General features: G+C 38.7%; 3 protein-coding genes across 7 annotated transcripts; 1 reads left to right on the top strand and 2 right to left on the bottom strand.

The window, feature by feature from the left end:
• Nucleotides 1-89: 89 nt before the first annotated feature.
• On the bottom strand, nt 90-1,803 carry LOC126595768 (loganic acid O-methyltransferase-like). Its single transcript, XM_050262078.1, has 3 exons — nt 1,635-1,803; nt 697-1,359; nt 90-555 (listed from the first exon to the last, which is right to left on the bottom strand). The coding sequence occupies exons 1-3, from the start codon at nt 1,722-1,724 to the stop codon at nt 217-219; spliced, it is 1,092 nt and encodes a 363-aa protein (XP_050118035.1). The 5' UTR covers nt 1,725-1,803; the 3' UTR covers nt 90-216.
• A 1,066-nt stretch (nt 1,804-2,869) lies between these two features.
• Nucleotides 2,870-7,553, bottom strand: LOC126595755 (uncharacterized). Of its 5 annotated transcripts, none has more exons than XM_050262055.1 (8): nt 7,274-7,551; nt 6,751-7,170; nt 6,576-6,656; nt 6,086-6,501; nt 4,487-5,816; nt 4,280-4,374; nt 3,911-4,052; nt 2,870-3,796 (listed from the first exon to the last, which is right to left on the bottom strand). In XM_050262055.1, exons 1-8 carry the CDS (start codon nt 7,470-7,472, stop codon nt 3,117-3,119), a joined length of 3,363 nt encoding a protein of 1,120 aa, XP_050118012.1. In that variant the 5' UTR covers nt 7,473-7,551; the 3' UTR covers nt 2,870-3,116. The 5 variants fall into 5 exon arrangements, with proteins under 5 accessions (XP_050118012.1, XP_050118013.1, XP_050118014.1 ...); XM_050262056.1 differs by having other exon boundaries at nt 6,086-6,470; nt 6,578-6,656; XM_050262057.1 differs by having other exon boundaries at nt 6,086-6,469; nt 6,583-6,656.
• Nucleotides 7,554-9,722: 2,169 nt separating this feature from the next.
• On the top strand, nt 9,723-18,517 carry LOC126595757 (alanine--tRNA ligase-like). The gene is made up of 23 exons (XM_050262062.1): nt 9,723-10,088; nt 10,966-11,204; nt 11,298-11,438; nt 11,580-11,726; nt 11,962-12,114; nt 12,286-12,415; nt 12,973-13,069; nt 13,145-13,265; nt 13,506-13,565; nt 14,183-14,233; nt 14,307-14,402; nt 14,760-14,861; nt 15,101-15,223; nt 15,861-16,004; nt 16,102-16,173; nt 16,280-16,355; nt 16,450-16,592; nt 16,684-16,792; nt 16,872-17,059; nt 17,272-17,361; nt 17,474-17,653; nt 17,875-18,048; nt 18,220-18,517. Exons 1-23 carry the CDS (start codon nt 9,749-9,751, stop codon nt 18,289-18,291), a joined length of 3,048 nt encoding a protein of 1,015 aa, XP_050118019.1. The 5' UTR covers nt 9,723-9,748; the 3' UTR covers nt 18,292-18,517.
• The last annotated feature ends 125 nt before the right edge of the window (nt 18,518-18,642 follow it).

Raw genomic sequence — 18,642 nt, 5'->3', positions numbered from 1 at the left:
CAAAAATGTCAATCAGATTGTCATTTTTTAAAGTTGTTTGTGATTTTTGTCCGTTTAGTTTTTGGGGTCCTTTGAAAAAGTGGATGGAATTCCTTCAAATGAATAGGTTTACTCAAGAGAAATAAAACATTGCAGAATAGTCAAATACAAAGTCCACTTTCAAGAGATATACCAAAAGAAAAGTAATAACTAAACACAAGAAAGTGTTTAGCTGCTTCATTTGCGTTTGAGAGCAAGAAACAACTGAGTTCCTTCTTTGCAGCTGGATTCTATTTTGTGAATAAGTTCTCCACTTTTTTCATAAACCCTATCAAACATTTGGTCCGTTATCTCAGTTCCAAAATGTGTTTTGAAAACTCCCTCCATGCCAGCTCTGAGCTGCATTGTGAGTCCCGGCCCGTTGATCATATGACCGGCTTTTGACCATGGGCTTGTCGACTCAATTCTCGCTATGCTGAAGCATCCATTTCTTTCGATCACCTCCATCATTTCCTTCGGAGTTGTGTTGTATGTTGGAATGTTGAACGAGTCCACCTCTCCTTCGCTAATCAATCCCTACAAGTCAAGTGTTACAAAACAAACATAGAGGAAGTTAGGTGTGTTGCAAGAGACAAACGCATTGTCATAACCAACTAACATAATTCTCGTCCGTTGAATCTTTCTAATTGAACACATAAGAGTTGCCAACTGACTTACTTCCTTGGCAATCTCCATGAGAGTAGACCCCAGAAAATCAAACATGATGCCATTTGGAATCCGAGATGGAGGGGTCCCGTTTGGGATGGCTTGCATGATTATCACCATCATTCCACCCACCACAAGCTCTTTAGCCCTAGCTTCCAAGAATGCTGTCATGTCTTTACCAAATTGGGCTGCATAAGCATCAACTACTTCATCAGGGGAGGTCGTGTAGTAAATCTTCCCTTTGTTCCACGCCGGAGAGTTCTTGTCTACCACTTGCTCCGGTACCTTAGAGAGCCAGTGAGCTGCATACGAAGAATGCACGAAATGAAGCGAGGACTTGGGGAATAACTGGCCGTGGAAAGATCCCGGCACGCCAGCTGCAAAGTACTGCCTTTCCGGAGGCAAAGACGCGAAAAGGGTGTTGAAATCGTTGGCAACATGATCGCTGAAGAATACTTGGAATTCAGGCATTTGGGAGGAGATGCATTGGGATTGGTACTTGTGTTTCACTGCCTCCAGAATGTTTTGGACACTAAAGAAAGTGTTTGGTCCAACTGAACATCCCAAATCTGCTATCCGAAATGCGTTGCTTGGATTGCAAGAGAAGTCCTCTACGTCAAGCTTCTCTGCTATTGCATCATCAAGTAGACTCTTTGAAACATTTGCTGCAGCTCTCTGCACAGTATAAAATATAGTTTGTGTCAACAAAACCTCTTACAAAATTTTCTATTGGAAGAGCAAGGCAAAAGTTCATTTATTCATAAGAATTGAAATTCAAAACATGAATGCATATTAGTCGAGTTTGCTAGAGCAATGTGCTCTCACCTACACCCAAGTTTGAATCTCCCTACCCCCTAATATAGATAAATTTAACGCAAATTATCCAATCGTTTTTTAACATGAAAATTATGAACATGAACAACTACATTAGTTGATAGAACTGAAGGAACCTGGCAATTGGAGTTTTTGGTGTAGCTGTATGCGCCATCTCCACCGTTCATCGGATAGGCTTCCGGCACTGTGGTTTCGTTGCTGCTCATCTTCAACCCTCTCTCTCTCTCTTTCTCTCTCTCTCTCTCACGAATTGTGCAGGTTGTCAGTGAGAGATATCTGCAATTTATAGAGCACACGCACACTCATGATGACGTCCAGTTGACTGTTATTATGGATCGAAAAATGATTCCATTTGTTTTATTTGGAGTAGTTTTCTTCATGTTTTTAGCGTGTGGACCATCTTCTTTGACAAATATGACATCTCCATCTATAATTTATTTGCCAAACGACGTCATGTATAACGCAAACACCGAAAGAAAAGTAAACAAAAAATAAATAATCAAACAAGTCAATAAAAATTGGGGTGTGCTATCCACACACCCCTTTTTACTTCATACACACCCTCTTAATTTGCGACCGTCGAATAGACTAAATTAAAAAAGATCAAATGACAGAAATTAACAAAGGGTGTGTGAGAAGTAAAAAAGGGCGTGTGAATAGCACACCCCTAAAAATTAATATAAGTTAGAGATGTGATATCAACACACCCCTTTTTACTTCTTTCACACTCTTTTAATTTTCGGCCGTCCGATCGGATGAATTGAAGAAGATTAAAGGACAAAAATTAACAAGGGGTGTGGAAGAAGTAAAAAAGGATGTGTGGATAGCACACCCCTGTAAGCTATTTTTCTAGCCGTCCTCTCACGAATAGAAGGGAAATTTCGGTATGACGAGCACCTCTCATTCTAAGTAGAACCACGATAAGGTTAGGGGTGTGCTATCTACACACCCTATTTTACTTCTCACACACCCCTTGATAATTTATGTCTGTTGATTTTTTTCAATTCATCCGATCCGACAGCCGAAATTTTAAAAAAGTGTGTGAGAAGTAAAATGAGATGTGTGAATATCACACCCCTAAGGTTAAGTCCTAAGTGGACCGAAACGAATTAAAGTCTCATTCTCTTGCGGAGACATTATAGATGAATAATCGGGTGGTTTTCTCGGTACCATCGACATCGAGGTGAAATACCAACCAAAATGTCTGTATTGATCGCTTTCGGGACCAGTATTCTATGGCGTGAAGCTTTAGTGGCGCCGCCTCGACACATTCACCCTCTCTCCCCGTCATCGACCCACACAGAAAGAAAGAGCATCGAAATGAACCACATTTCAGAAAAGATCGATTAAATTCTGATGAAGGTTTTCTATATAAATAACTTCTCATGAAGGTTACATCCAAGTCAAGCCTGTAGTTCGATTAGTAACATAATGAACTAAAAATTCCAATATTTTTACAGTATTTTGCACATAAGATGTTACAAACATGTCAAATTGTTTTGTGTGCAGACCTATTTCTCTCTAAAACCTCCTTCAGCGCCTGCTCAACCAATTTCCTCTGTGCGATGCTCCGAAAACTCTATCACGTCGAAAAACTGTCAACCCGATGGCCAATCCCAATGCCTCGTACCACCATCACTCAAGTCCCAAGCTCCTTCAGCAATCTCATCAAAGAGTTGGTCCCAACCCCAACTTGAATACCCATAGAAAAACCAGTGGTCGCTGACAGATTGATTTCCTAACTTGATCTCTTTGATTTTACGAAGTGTTGCTGATTGATCAAGAAAGTAAACACCCGGCAGGACTTCCGGATACTCATTCGTAACAAATCTTCGAGTTAATGCCACTAGAGGCATTCCAACCTTTACAAGTGGTCCTCCAAAAGACAGAGGGGCCTCGGATAGCATCTCCAGCCCTTTGTCCAATTCAAGAAGAACATCCCATTTGATATTCTTGTTAATAATCAGACCTTCAAATCCAGAAACTCGATCTGCCTTGACGATAAGAACCTCTGATTTATCAAAGGGATGTACAGTAAGAAGTTTATCAGTAGCAACTAAAGTGGAACCGGTCACCACACGCAGGGCTGCTTCCTGCAAACCTTGTGATGTGTGTGACTCGGGCTGATTGTCTCTAATGCCTTGTTTATGCGTCTGTGTTAAAAGTATTTCATGAAGTGTGTCCTTTTCAAAGGGAGCTCCCTCGTGAAGGTCAGAAGACTGGACCTTAAATAAATTTTGATTCCTTCCCCACTTTTTTGCTACAGTCCATAAGCTTCCTACAAAATCATCAACAAGTAGACGACTTAAGTCTTGAACAAGGAAAATTACTATAAGAAGTTAAGGATCCATAGGCATTGGTAGTATAAACATCGCACATTAAATTGAATTACCCTTCTCACTGATAAGATCATCCGAGTTACTTCCACGATCAGCCATAAACTCGAAGATTTCAGTGACTGCCATATCCCCTTCATAAAGGACAGCATTCTTCTTTTCAGCTGGAAAGAGCACGAGAGCAGGATAAACTTCCCTCTGCTTTTCCAACAAAGGTATGAGCACAAAAAAAACACGAATTACACACATTCAAGAACAATTTTTAATTTATTGTTCTTCAGGAATAGGTTACAGAACATACGCTACTTAGAAACGTGGAAATGAAACTACAGATAACAATAAAAGCCAGCTAGGTTAAAAGATACGTATTCACACTACTATAAATATATACGAGGAGAAATATTAGTGCATTCCACAAGACACACCTGATTCATTGATTTCAATATCAAACTGCAATCATTCAAGGTGCAATCAAGCAAGTATACTAATGGAAGCTTCAGCATTTCATCCTTCAAGTCGCCTGTCAGATGTAGCCAATCATATGAATACAGGACCAGTAAGACAAAATGGACTAAACATGGAGATAACATTTTATATAACCCATCTTTATAATATTATTAGAATGCACTTACCATCGTGAAACCTTGTTTTCTCATTCTTTGATCCACTTTTCAGCAACTTAATATAGTCCCTCATAGCCCGATATACTTCACGAACAACCAATTCCATTCTCTGGCAAAATCCACACCATCTATTGCTAAAAAGGACCAAGACATCCTTATTCCAAGCGTCAGTGTCTGATTGATTAAACCCAATCACCTGGTCGGTGAAGGTATGACTTGTAACTCGAGGGACAGAATCCACTTCACGAAAATCCAGATTAACAAATGGTGGTTGAGTGGCCTCCCTAGAGCTTTGAAGAACAGATTCAGACTGTTGATATGGAAGAAGACTTCCATTAACAAACCCAGAAAGAAAATTAGCCAGTGAAGGATAGCTAAGATCAGTCTCTTCTGAGAAGACAAAATGTTGCTGGGCAATGGGATCAACTATCACCAAGGCAGGAATTTTTGATCCACCAGTGAGACTATTAAGTAATCGATAATTACCATCAGAAAAGAAAAAAGAGCCCTCAAAACCTTGAGAGCAAAGCTGTTGCTCCCCTGATTTGTCTTCCTGCGAAGAACTTTCTTCATCGACCTTTATATCTTCAGTACTATCAAGTTTATGATCTGCAAGATGTTCACTATCTGCAGATAAGAACTGCTTACTTGTACCAACATATGCTGTTTTCTCTTCATCAGTCTGAGAAAAGATGTCAGAATCTGTGACTTCCGAAGTTTCCAGATGCTCTTCAGCAGATACACTAGTCCTGTGTGGCAATTGATCCTTGTCTGAATTAACACTACTTGTCACAAGGCCTTCCTTAGACAGCTCTTCTGTAAGTTGATCAGACTGAAGTTCTTTCTGTACTGGCAATGTATTCACTAACCTGATGTCCATGTCATCTGATAAAAGTTGGAAACCTAACTCTTTTGCAAGCGAGCTTAATTTACCTTTGTTCTTTTGCTTAAGTACGATATCCAAGATCTCCTTCAAGGAACTACCCTGTAGATCCAAAGCTATATTATCCAAAGTGACTTGCTTTCCTTCATCTACAATCATGAAAGTAGACGTTTTGTCGTTTAATTTGATTGTCTGAGACAACTTTAGTTTTGGATATCCAGATGTACTCCTTAATGCTTGATAATCTTGGACCGAGGATTTCTCAGACTTGTCTCCATATTGCCCACCACTTTGGCGTGAAATATGATAGTGCAGTGCCAGCTCTCGAAAAGCATCAAGAGCTTTCTTACATTTTATTCTAGTCTCTGACAAGTCAGATGATCTATCCACAAATAGGAGTGCTGATGGTTGGTTTGCAGGTAAAGCAGGCTTCAAAGTGTTTCCAAGACCTTCCAACTACAAAATATTATGGATCAATTTTTTCACAGCTAATTTTAATAACAAAGTGAGCTATCCACAATAAATTATAAAAAGAATTAGTATAGCACAAAGAAAAAAGAAGTAAACAGGCAGGATGAGATACTATTGACCGCTGTTTTAATCCCTTAGCATGCGTGGAACCTAAACTTGGAATTACTGCCCTATTCATGCACCAATTTGTACATGTAAGTATAAGTTAACCGAAAGTATGTTTAGTAATCCAAAGGGAAGAATAGATAACTCACCTCCGTAACAACCAAATTATCCATCTGTATAGCATTTTTGAGGTCCTCCTCTTTCTTAATAATCTTTGAACAGCCGGGGCATCCAGATAAGTACAGAACTGCCAACCATGTACTGGAATCTTCAATCCCAAAAGTTGAGAGCATCGATCTTTCTGAGACCAGACCAAATTTATACCTTTCGGGAGGTAGAAAGAACTCCCGTGCAACGGTTGTGAACTTTGAGAGGAAAGAGTCAAACAGCTGATATTCTTCGCGATTACAGAATGAGCTCATTTGCTCAGACTCCTCAAAAGAAGCACTGTCATTTACCGAGCTGAAGTCCCCAAGCCAAGGAACACCACCAAGCCCATAATCAACACCGCATATCTTTGCACTTTCAATACCCTGTTTTTTCCCAAAAAGAAAACAGCAGCAAACTATCACTACACTTGTGCTTCTATATTTTATCACATAAATTAGTATCATAACAACAATGGCAGTTCGAAACTACCCGCGACCTTCTGGATATTCTTCCCCAAGTGTGCTGGTGATGAATTCGCCTCTCTGCTGATGTTGAATCCAAGAAAATTCCCTGCAAAGAAAATTTCTTATCAATTAAAGTAGTGCGTTATCAATTAAAATCTAATCGAAAACACCAAACGAGGCCTTAAAGTTTAAACCTTTACCTTGCAGAGCAGAACCGTTTCGATCAGTTCCATTCATCTTCCTCCTGGCAAGCAATTTCGAAGTCCATTCGCAAAACTCAAACAGAATCAAAGCTTTGTCAGTTGAATCAACGAACTCTTTCAGTTCCTCCGGAGTTTTCAGGGACTTGAACGGAAGCTCTTCTGGTCCAACCGCCACATACGGACGGAGCGAAGCCAATACATTTTGCGCCCTAAGTCTTCCGCCATACTTGTAAGACACAGAATTGTGATAGTACAAAACTGTTGTTTCCTCTGCTCCAGTGGCAGCTCCAATGGCGTCCGCCAACACCTTCTCTGCGTTTCTGTACATAAACCTCAATCTCAATGAGCTGAAATCTTCATGATTATCGGAAACCAATTGAGCTACATCTTTCATGAGCGATCGAGATTCTCCCGACCCTGCGCGGCATTTCAAGATTAACTCAGAATAATTAATTAACATAAACTCGTGATTAGAGATTAATAACTAGGATTAGATTTGAGAGCGACAGAGAGAGATTACATGGGAGAGTGACGATGAGGAGGATGTGAGGGTGGAGGCGGATCTGGGAGGAGAAATTTTGCTTTGTCAGGAGTTGCCATTCGCCTACGCCGTCTGATTTAGATTCAACGGCTGGGATTGCTGCCGCGAGGAATATCCAGCAAGCTAAGAACACCACTTTCTTATTCTTCGTCGTCGTCGTCGTTGTCGTCGTCGCCATCACACTCTCAGAGGATCACTGCGGCTGTGCAGAATACACTTCCAGCCTTTCACCCGCCGACCCGATTTCCTTTCCCCTAAAATTCAGCCGAATGAAAATGGGCTTGCGAGTCGGGTATTTGGGTATGGCGGGTCGGCCACCAAGATGATCAATGAATTATTTTGGGCTGGGTCGGGTAGGCTTAGGATGAGAGAGGCGAGTCTGAAGCCCAACTTAACCGGCCCATACTAATTTGGGCTCGGTTCTTTCTGTTTACTTTCTTCGATGGTGATCCAAAGCACGAACCAACTAAATTGGTACGTAAATTGCAAAGGTGTGCAAAGATTTATCGATATTTAAAAGCCGAGTAATTATCCGATACCTCATTCTTTGTGATGATCCGCGTCGAATCTACAGTTTTCACTGGACTGCCGGCAATGATGAGTGCTGCTTGATTAAGGATTTGAACATTGGTGACAGAACAGAAGGTATAATTCTCAATGTCACTTTTGTTACTTCGAGCACAAGCATGTGGTTGGTTGATAGTTGATTTTTTTTTATATCATTAAAAAAAGAAGTACAACAATCAACCGCTACACCATAAGCACCACGGGTTACCTAGTGATTGAGACGAATTTTAAGTCTGTATTTCACATGACACGTTATGGATTCAATTTTTGGGATTGGCGAATCACGTGATGATAGTCATGGAGATGCTAAAATGTCTACGTGAGTCTTCCTAATCCCTAAAAGAGTGCATGACCATGACAACAAGTCCACCCCTAAAAAAATGCACCAACATCCAGCCCATTTAATCCACTTAGTGAATAATGATAGATCCCAATGAACAGTAATAAGTCAAATGCATCTCCATCCCTAAAACTAAATAGCCTAGTCAATTTTATTAAAATATTATTAATTTTTATTATAAAATAATAATTTAACTTTTATTTTCTGATTTTTTTAATAAAATAAAATATTTTTATTATTAAAATATTTTTAATTTATGCATCTCCACACCTCTTCCTCGTCTCCACCGCCATCCACCCTTGCACTTCCCTTCCATTCCCGCCACCGCCTCCAAACCTCCTCCTCCTATCATTTGACGCCGTCGCCCCCCTGTCCTTCAAATCCCAAGCCGACCTCAACAACAAGCTCCTTTACACTCTCAACGAGCGCTTCGACTACTGCATATCCACACCTCATGTCCTTCAAATATTTTTAATTTATGCATCTCCACACCTCTTCATCGTCCGCCCGTCCTTCTCCCTCCATGGCTCCTTCCTTTCGAACACCCTCTCCCGCCTCGACCAGCTCTGCTTCTCAGCCTCCACAACACCTCCCTCTATGGCGCAAAAAAAAAAAAAAAAAAAAGTGGTCGGCGTCATGCTGACATCAACATGACGTCAAATGGATCGTCCCTTTATTCTGTTGATGCTGGGCCAGCTTGTGGCCTGGCTTGGGCAGGGTGACAACCTATTAGGCTGGGGTGGAGCAAAAAAAAGGGATGACGATCCATTTTTTTGCCTGGTGCCAGCCTAAAGGGCTGGGGTGGAACTGCTCTGATAAAGCCACAAGTTGGCCACTAGTTTTTAACTCTTTTATAAACTCTCTTATAATTAAGATTGAATACCCTGAATTTGTAATCAAATATAATAAATTTTCATAATCTCAATTGAATGTAAGATTGAATGCTCGAATTCATAATAAAATAAAATAAAATCTCAATTAAATACATTCACATAAAAATTTGGAATTGTGCAAGTTATGTAATCAATAGTAATAAAATTGTGGATGAAAAAATGGAAGAGTAATGGTAGGTTAGGTAAACTAAATTTATAGATAAAATTTGTAAACTAAATGATGCTACAAAAATACTTATGCTAAAAAACCTTATGCATGAGTGCTTTTTATTATAAAAATATTGAAATTTGTTTTAAAAATTCAAGTGGTTGGTAAAGAAATTTCTAACATCGGTTTCTCTTGTCAATATTATTACGACTAAATTTCAATTTTCATTCTAAACGTAGTCATATTATTTTTATAATTATAAAAAAAAAACTCTTAGTTATTTTTTAATTAAACATAAATAGATTCTTATACATCCTTAATTAATCGTTGGCATAAATTATTCTTGCCAACTTACCCAATTCTTTATAATTTACAAAGGTAAAACGAGGCATATATTCAACCATAAAAAGGGCATAGATTCAACCAAAAAGAAGAGGCATATATTCCACAACACGTAACAAAAGGGTTGCGTTACCACCACTTATAACCCAATAGAAAAGGGATGAATGAGGAGTGGATTTCGTGAGAAAGGAACAATAGCCTTCCGCTTCCTTCACCTCTTACAACCTTACTCTCGTTTCGCTTCTCCCTCTTCTCCCATTCATTTCCCGCCGCCGCGCCTCTCTCGCAGTCGCCCCCTCGCCGCGGGCTACAGGTGCTACTCATCCTCCGCCACGTCCTCGTCTCCCTCCGCCATGGCGGGCGGTGAATCGCAGGAAGTGGAGTGGCCGGCGAAGCGCGTCAGGGACACCTTCGTCAAGTTTTTCGAGGACAAGGGCCACGTCTTCTGGAAGTCTAGCCCCGTCGTTCCTCACAACGATCCCACTCTTTTATTCGCCAATGCTGGTTCGTCAATCCCGATTTCAATTCCTCTTTTATTAGTTTTTTTTTTCTTTTCTTTTTTTGAGTTTAGTTGTTGCTGGATTTTACTGTGGCGGAAAACGAATCAGGCAGTTCATTCCCGTCTTATATATTAGGGTTTTGTGCGCATATTGCTTTATTCCATGTATTTGTTCGTTCGCTTGATTCAAGTTGATTGTCATGAGATCCTGATAATCGATTCGGGCAGTTCAATCCGTGCTGTGTTTTACTTTCTTAATTTCCATGAAATTTTCTGGTTCGATTTCATAGAAAACTTGCCGGCACAGCTCTTTGTTCTGGTCAACTGCCCGGCGACCTCTTTAGCTCATGCTCATCTATTGTCAACGCTAGCACTTTTTAATCAATGATGCCATTCCCGACTCGGGAAGTGAAGCTCAATTCTATTCATTAGTTCACCGCTAAGATGTAGAACTGGATCGTATATGGGGTCAAGAGATTTACAATCTGGAATTATCTTATATATATATATGTATGTATAATTGCAACCCTTCATACTTCTTAGTGATAAATTATTCGACAGACACACACTATGGGACTCCATAAAATAAATTGTTGGAGACTTAGGACCTGAGTCGGGAAAAAGGGCGCAGTCACAGGTAGGAATTCGTTGATCAATGGTCCTGCAACCTCCATTTGCGCCCGCTGAAGGGGGAGGGTTTTGGGCAAATGTGTTGAATCTTTGGTTTATTTTTCCAGTAACCAGACAGTGTATATCTTTGTTAATTAGCTTGATTGTCATGGTTTTGTGCCATTATATTGAATATTTGATAGTTCTCCCACCCACCAAATAGAGGATATATTTGTTGATAAGCTCGATTGTGTGCATGTTTCGAACGAATAGGTATGAACCAGTTCAAGCCCATTTTTCTGGGGACAGCAGACCCAAACACTCAGTTGAGCAAGCTGACTCGAGCATGCAACACCCAGAAATGTATAAGAGCAGGCGGGAAGCACAACGATCTCGATGATGTAGGGAAAGACACTTACCACCACACTTTCTTTGAGATGCTCGGCAATTGGTCTTTCGGGGATTATTTCAAGAAAGAAGCCATTGGATGGGCTTGGGAGCTTCTCACAAAAGTAAGCAGATTTCACTCAATTTTAATTCTTCACTAGCAGTAACTATATTAGCGCTGATAATTTTACTATGACTCTTGACGTATTGATATGCAGGTTTATAAGCTGCCAGAAGATCGAATTTATGCCACCTATTTTGGTGGTGATGAGAAGGCTGGTCTTGCTCCTGATGATGAAGCTAGAGAGTTATGGCTTAAGTTTCTACCAGCCGGCCATGTACTACCGTTTGGCAGTAAGGTATGCTATTCCTCAATTTTTTATTTTATTTTATTTTTTAATTTATAACAGTTTTGTAATGATTATTTATCAGGTTGAAATGACCTTATCTAATTGGTTTTATTGGTGTTTTTGTTATTGTTTCTCTCTCCACCAAAATAGGATAATTTCTGGGAGATGGGCGATACGGGTCCTTGTGGTCCTTGCACAGAAATCCATTACGATAGAATAGGAAATCGTGATGCTGCATCATTAGTCAACAACGATGATCCTACCTGCATTGAAATTTGGAACCTCGTCTTTATTCAGGTATAACTTTGACATCATATCTTATGGATCTTTGTATATGGATTAGCATTTCTTTTATATAGGTCCAGAAAATTGGCATTGAAAACTGGAATTGTGTTCTTAATGGTTTATATTTATTGGCACAACATCTAAAATTGCAATATAAGCGCCACATTATTTTTTATCTTTGCTTTCTGGTTTATTTTTTGGACAATTAATTTAGTAAACTGTATTTGTTCCTTGATTACTCCAACAGTTCAATAGGGAAAGTGATGGTTCTCTAAAACCTCTCCCTGCTAAGCATGTTGACACTGGGATGGGATTTGAAAGATTAACTTCTATACTTCAGAACAAGATGAGCAATTATGATACTGATGTGTTCATGCCCATCTTTGATGCTATCCAACAGGTGAGATGTCAATTTCTTTTAGGGTCCTCTCAAAGCACAATACATTTACTATCCAGAAAGTGCAAACCCAACTACATAGAGTCTATAGAGAGACACCTACACAGTAAAGAAAAAGAAAACGAATCAAATTCTGTTATTGACATTGCTTTCATGTCTCCAATATTTTTATAGGCAACAGGGGCTCCACCATATTCTGGGAAAGTTGGTGTGGATGATGTAGACAAAATTGACATGGCATACAGAGTTGTTGCAGATCATATAAGAACTCTTTCATTTTCCATTGCTGATGGGTCTCGTCCAGGTAGGCAGACAATAGTTAAACGTACGCTACCTTCTACTGTACTGAAATTGAGGCCATTGGTGTCTGCTTCCCACTGGGTAAACAGAACTCCATATATGGGACACGGTTGTGAATTATTGGTTGTGGTTGGTCTACTTATTCATTACTTTGCTCATCGTCTTTTGGCTCTGTTTCATCGGCGGTGTTTGGCTCCATGTTATTTGTAGAGATATTGTAGTTTACACTTAAGGCTTATGCCTTGTAATTTTTAAACGAGTTGGAAAGGATATATTCTTTTTAGATAGTGACTGATCAGACTTCTAATGAGTGAGAAAATATGTCAAGATACTCATATGTGCAATAGTCATCATATTTTTGAGAAAACTAAATAGTCGTCATATTTTTGGGAAAACTGTGATGCAGAGCTCTGGGTGTTCTCTTTTTTTTAGTTGGTAGTGATAGTTTATTGTCTACATCTTACATTAAGATATAATGTTTTTGAGTTGTTTAATACTTTCTTAACCTTTTTTGGTGGAGTAATTTTAAAAGTGTACCTTATGAGTTTCTACTTATGTCAGGCAATGACGGCCGTGAATATGTTCTGAGGCGCATTCTTCGTCGTGCTGTTCGGTATGGAAACGATGTACTAAAAGCTAAAGAAGGATTTTTCAATGGGTAAGAACGACAGACATACTGCAATTTGTGATTTGTAATTATATGGAATGTTGATATGATATTTGTGGAATCCAGGCTTGTACACATTCTGGTGACAGTGATGGGTGATGTTTTTCCAGAGGTACAACAACATGAAGCACATATAAGGGAGGTAATCAAAGAGGAGGAAGAAACTTTTGAGAAGACTTTACAGAAGGTATGAATGTACATTATGAATATTTGCATAGGCATTTCTTTTCCTTTGTTGCAAAGTTCAATATTTTGTGGTTCTTTTGATTGCATTAAAATGAATTCCCTATTCATGAGATGTTCTTTTCTTTTTTCGTTATATGTACACACTGAGTTGTAGAGAGATTTATGTTTTTTTTTTTGTTTGGGGGGTGGGGAAGGGATGTTATGTGCAACTAAGTTGATTTGATGATTGATTTGTTTTCAGGGAATAGAAAGATTCAAGAAGGCTGCTCAGGATGTTAAAGGCAAAACATTTAGTGGGCAGGTTCGTATTTTCTGAATTTTGTTTTACTCTTTCACTTATTTTCGACCGGTGTCATATGTGTCATTGCTGTGAGTATTATTCTCACAAAAGAAAGGGAGAAGCTTTTCATTGTTCCAACCTTTCATTTAACACCACTGCAATGCTTCTTCTAAAGTTTCTGAAAATGCAGTCTTTTATAATATCTAGTTGGTAGAAAACTAATTTAACAACAGAAACCAAGTCCTACACAGATATTTCTCTGTGCATCATAAATAGAAGCTATGATATTCATGCTGAGAAAGAACATTCTTGACACCTGGTATCCAGTACCTGTACTTTGTTTAATTTGACCTTACTTGAATGTAAGTTGATCACAGATGCTGCTCGAGTTTGTTGGAACATGATCTTGACAATTAGCTAAATAACTTTTCTCATAAAACAGACCATTAGCTAGAATACGTGGGGATGAGTTGTGATGCTTCTTTGCACATGTGGATACACCAACTTAAATTATTCTTCGTTGAACTGGATCATTTCCATTATCTATGGGTAGCAGACTGGGATAGTGCTCATGTTTGAAGATTATCATTTTCCCTTGCTGATTACCATGGTTGACTTTGTTCTTATTGTGACTGCAGGATGCTTTTGTTTTGTGGGACACATTTGGGTTTCCATTAGATTTGACTCAGGTACATAAGATCTATTGTTCTCTTGGATATTTATGTGTACATGACTTTGCTCACTGGTACTTTCTTCCAACAGTTGATGGCAGAGGAAAGGGGATTAATAGTTGATGTTGAGGGTTTCAATAATGCTATGGATGAGGCTCGAGAAAGGTCAAGGAGCGCTCAAAATAAGGTACTATATCTTCTGACATTTTCCCACTTTTGCTCATCCATATTCTAGTGTCAACTTCATATGTTGGCCAACCTTTTTCTCTTCATATGATGCTGGTTGTTGAAAAAGAAAAATTTTAGATTTTGGGAACTAAGTGACAATAAAATTTATTTTCGCTTACCCCTTTCTTTCTGCACACCCCTGTTTATCTCTGCCGTTTCATTTTTATTTATTTATTTATCTAAGGGCCCGAAATAAAAAGGGTTTATAGGGGTAGACAAATGGTTGTGGAAATCTCTTCTCTTATAAATTAAATGGTATAACAGAAATTTCATGTGGTAGCACACTCATGTTACCTTTTTTATTAAACTCTTTTAGCAAGCTGGTGGTGCTATTGTTATGGATGCTGATGCTACTGCTACATTGCACAAGAGGGGGGTTGCTGCAACAGATGACAGCTTTAAATTTATTTGGAACCAGGTAGTTTTTTATTTTTTATTTTTTATTTTATTTTTTTTTTGACATTTTGCATATTCTATATGTTTTTGCGGAATTATACTAAGTTTACTATGCAATGTTTATTCCTTGATATACAAAATTGTTTCCAAGAGTTTTCTTATTAAAAAAGTGTTTCGAAGAGTTGAAGCTCCATCATTCTTTACAAGGGATTAATGAATTTGTTGTTGATTATTGCATTTTTTTTTTCTCTACCAATACAGGACCATGAAAGTGTGGTAAAAGCAATTTATACTGGTTCTGAGTTTATTAATAGTGCTTCTGCTGGCAATGAAGTTGGTATAGTTTTGGAGTCTACAAATTTTTATGCTGAGCAAGGTGGTCAGGTATTATATAAATTGGTTACTTTGATCCACCATTTTAGTATTAAAAGTCTTTGGATGTTACTTTTGTGTTGAATTGGCATAATATAGTCTACTAAACTTACAAGGATGTTACTTCCATGCACAAGACCTCTCTCTCTCTCTCTCTCTCTCTCTCTCTCTCTCTCTCTCTCTTAAACAAGCGCATCAGATCTTGTATGAAGACAAAATATCATCACAGGCTCCAATTAAGGAAACTGGAAACCAATCCTCTTACTGCTAATGGTCGAAAAAATAATCAAATTAAACTTTGTTGGCCTTTATTGTCGTGCATGCACATCCCCAGCAGCTTCATAATGCAAGGACACATTATGTACATGGATGCAAATTAACACTCACTTTGAAAATAAGGAGTCATTTAAGATTTGTAGGGTCCTTGGTTTTACTTTTCATTTTCATTCTGTAGCTTACATAATATATTCTTCTTGATCAGGAGCACTATTTTGAACTAAGTTAGTGCTATATTATGTAAGTAGGATTTGAGTTCTAACAATCAGATCACATTGATTGAGATAGTTTTGATTCTTATTAATTGTTTTGTGCATAGTTTTGATTCTTATTAATTGTTTTGTGCATCTGGTTTAATTTGATGTGCGTGTAGATTTTTGATACTGGGTCACTTGAAGGATCCTCTCTCTCATTTCAAGTTTGCAATGTTCAAATTTATGGAGGTTTTGTTGTCCACATTGGCTCTTTTTCTGGAGAGGGTGGCAAACTCTTAGTCGGTGACAAAGTAATTTGCAAGGTGATTCTTCATTTCATTATTTGCTAATAGTTATGCATATGTGATTAGATATATATGTTTCTTTTTGTTTTAACTCCTACTGGGTTCTCTGGTACAGGTTGACTACAATAGGCGTAAACTCATTGCGCCCAACCATACCTGCACGCACATGTTGAATTTTGCTCTGAGGGTATGTTCAAATGCCAACAGCCCAAAACCTGCCACCAGTTTTTTAATTTTTATTTTCTAAACTGTTTTATCCATGTAGTTGCTGACATTCAGCATTTCTAATGCAGGAAATTCTTGGCAATCATGTCGACCAGAAGGGTTCTATTGTTCTTGCTGAGAAATTGAGATTTGATTTTTCACATGGTAAAGCTTTTCAAGTTAGTCCATTAAGTTAAGAGAATTAGGTGGTGATCTGTGTCTATTGGATTTCTTAAAACTGCTAGTGGAACTTGAACAGGCAAGCCAGTAGATCCTGACAGTTTGAGAAGAATAGAATCAATTGTGAATGAGCAAATCACAGCTGAATTAGGTGTATTTGCTAAGGAGGTAGCCCTGGTTGATGCCAAGCGCATCAATGGTTTAAGGGCTGTATTTGGAGAGGTAATTTTCTGAATGTTAACATATTTAGTTAGACTTTTCGATGGCTATATTTTTGTCTTGCGTGATACATTTATTTTTGGTTTTAATAAAGGTATATCCCGACCCAGTAAGAGTGGTAGCTATTGGGCGAAACGTTGAGGACCTTTTGGAATACCCTGAAAATGAGGAATGGTTATCAATTTCAGCAGAACTTTGTGGAGGTTAATGTCATAACCTACTGATGTGTTGTTGGGGAATTTCCAATTTTTAACCTGACCTTTATCTTTTTCATACATCTAGGGACACATATATCAAATACACGTGAAGCAAAGGCCTTTGCTCTTTTATCTGAGGAGGGAATTGCTAAGGGAATACGGAGAATAACTGCTGTCACAAGTGAAGTTGCTTTTCAGGCAATTGAATTGGCTCGGTCACTTGAGCAAGACGTACATGAAGCGTCCAAGGCTGAAGGAAGCTTGCTGGAGAAGGTTGTTTCTCTTGATCTTTCTCCAGAATCTTCATTGTTTGGATTCAGAAATGATGATTCAAGTATTTCTATAAACTAATGGAGTTATGCTTTCAAGTAAAGTTTGACCAGATAGTGTTCACGAGATCTTTAACATGTAACTAATCTTTTCTTTTTTTTTTATAATTTTTTTTTATAACATGTATCTGTTTTTTTTTTTTTTTCATTTAACAGAAAGTAGCTTCCCTAAAATCTCGTGTGGACTCGGCACCAATTCCAGCTGCTAAGAAAGCTGAAATCAGGGCTAAGATGGCTGTGCTTCAGGTATTTCAGTTAGTTAGGACAACACCTGCGTTTTTGTTTTTTTTTTGTTTTACTGATTCAGTATTTTATATATGTGTACTTAACTGGAATAATTCTTGCTCCATCCAAACAGAACCAATTAAAGAAAGCGCAGAAGATGATTGCAGAGCAAAATATAAAGAATGCTGTCAAGGTTGCAACTGAGATGGCTGAAGTTGCTGCTTCTGATGGTAAAGCTTACTGTGTTTCCCAAGTTGATGTTGGTTTGGATGCAGCTGCAGTTCGTGAGGCTGTTTTGAAGATCACTGGGATGGTCAGTAGCACAATTTCACTTTCTCTTTGGCCTCTTGTGCGAACCGATAAGTGTCATAACATAACGGAGAAACCCATCACCATGGCATGAATTGAGCAATGCATGAATAGCAATCATCATCCTGAAATACTTTGATTATTATTCGCTATGATGTTGATCAATTGTCAATTTTCATGTGAATTTGAGGAGAATAACTTAAGATCATGATGGTTCATGAGCAGGGAATTCCCGCCATGGTTTTCAGCACGGATGAGACCACAAATAAAGCTTTGGTGTGTGCTGGCGTACCAGGGGACAAGGGCACTCAGTTGGAGGTCTCGGAGTGGTTGACAGCAGCTATGGGTCCTTTAAATGGAAGATGCGGAAAAGGAAAAGGTGGCCTTGCTTCTGGCCAGGTTAGTGTTCATCGACTTATGTCTCAAACCACTTTCTCCAATTTTTTTCCTTGCCAAGAATCTGAATATGGTTTATGATTGCGCAAATCATATTACTTTTCGTGCTTAAGATTTAAGTTGGTTTTATTTCTTACTTTTTTTCCAATTTTCCCATTGAATTGTCGATATCAGGGAACAGATGCATCTCGTCTAAATGAGGCGATAGACCTTGCAACGAGTTTTGCACAGATGAAACTGAGATGAAGGATGACACGAAGCTCCATGGAAGCTTGGAAGAATTGGATAGAAATTACAAGAACTGCAATTAAATTTAGAACATTGATATGAGAAATGTACCAACTGATTACATAGCCAGGTGCTGAATGAGAAGGTTAAAAAAAAAGTTATGTTGAGTTGCACGAATCTGACCTGAATGTCCCATTCAGTTTCCAGATAAAGGTCTAAAACCTAGAGCTGCAACGTTTGTATCCTTTTTTGCGCGCTCTCTCTCGCTCTCCTCATGTGGCGTGTTTAAGTGAGGAGGGTAGGGTAGTGTTACGGGGTAAAAAGGGTAAACACCTTGTGGCTAGACATGTAAACGGTCAAGTTTATTGT

This window comes from Malus sylvestris, chromosome 13 (assembly GCF_916048215.2).
Source record: "Malus sylvestris chromosome 13, drMalSylv7.2, whole genome shotgun sequence".
NCBI lineage: Eukaryota > Viridiplantae > Streptophyta > Magnoliopsida > Rosales > Rosaceae > Malus > Malus sylvestris.
This window is presented reverse-complemented; position numbering and strand designations above follow the sequence as displayed.

Excerpts from the sequence above, each read along its gene's own strand:
- LOC126595768 (XM_050262078.1), bottom strand. The coding sequence starts at position 1,724 with ATGAGCAGCAACGAAACCACAGTGCCGGAAGCCTATCCGATGAACGGT. Across the intron at positions 1,360-1,634 it reads CCAAAAACTCCAATTGCCAG|AGAGCTGCAGCAAATGTTTC; the intron begins GTTCCTTCAGTT and ends TATACTGTGCAG. Across the intron at positions 556-696 it reads TCATGGAGATTGCCAAGGAA|GGATTGATTAGCGAAGGAGA; the intron begins GTAAGTCAGTTG and ends CTTGACTTGTAG.
- LOC126595757 (XM_050262062.1), top strand. The coding sequence starts at position 9,749 with ATGAGGAGTGGATTTCGTGAGAAAGGAACAATAGCCTTCCGCTTCCTT. Across the intron at positions 10,089-10,965 it reads TCTTTTATTCGCCAATGCTG|GTATGAACCAGTTCAAGCCC; the intron begins GTTCGTCAATCC and ends TCGAACGAATAG. Across the intron at positions 17,060-17,271 it reads AAGGAAGCTTGCTGGAGAAG|AAAGTAGCTTCCCTAAAATC; the intron begins GTTGTTTCTCTT and ends TTCATTTAACAG.
- LOC126595755 (XM_050262055.1), bottom strand. The coding sequence starts at position 7,472 with ATGGCGACGACGACAACGACGACGACGACGAAGAATAAGAAAGTGGTG. Across the intron at positions 6,657-6,750 it reads AAACGGTTCTGCTCTGCAAG|GGAATTTTCTTGGATTCAAC; the intron begins GTAAAGGTTTAA and ends TTTTCTTTGCAG. Across the intron at positions 6,502-6,575 it reads GAATATCCAGAAGGTCGCGG|TTTGCTGCTGTTTTCTTTTT; the intron begins GTAGTTTCGAAC and ends GTGTAGTGATAG.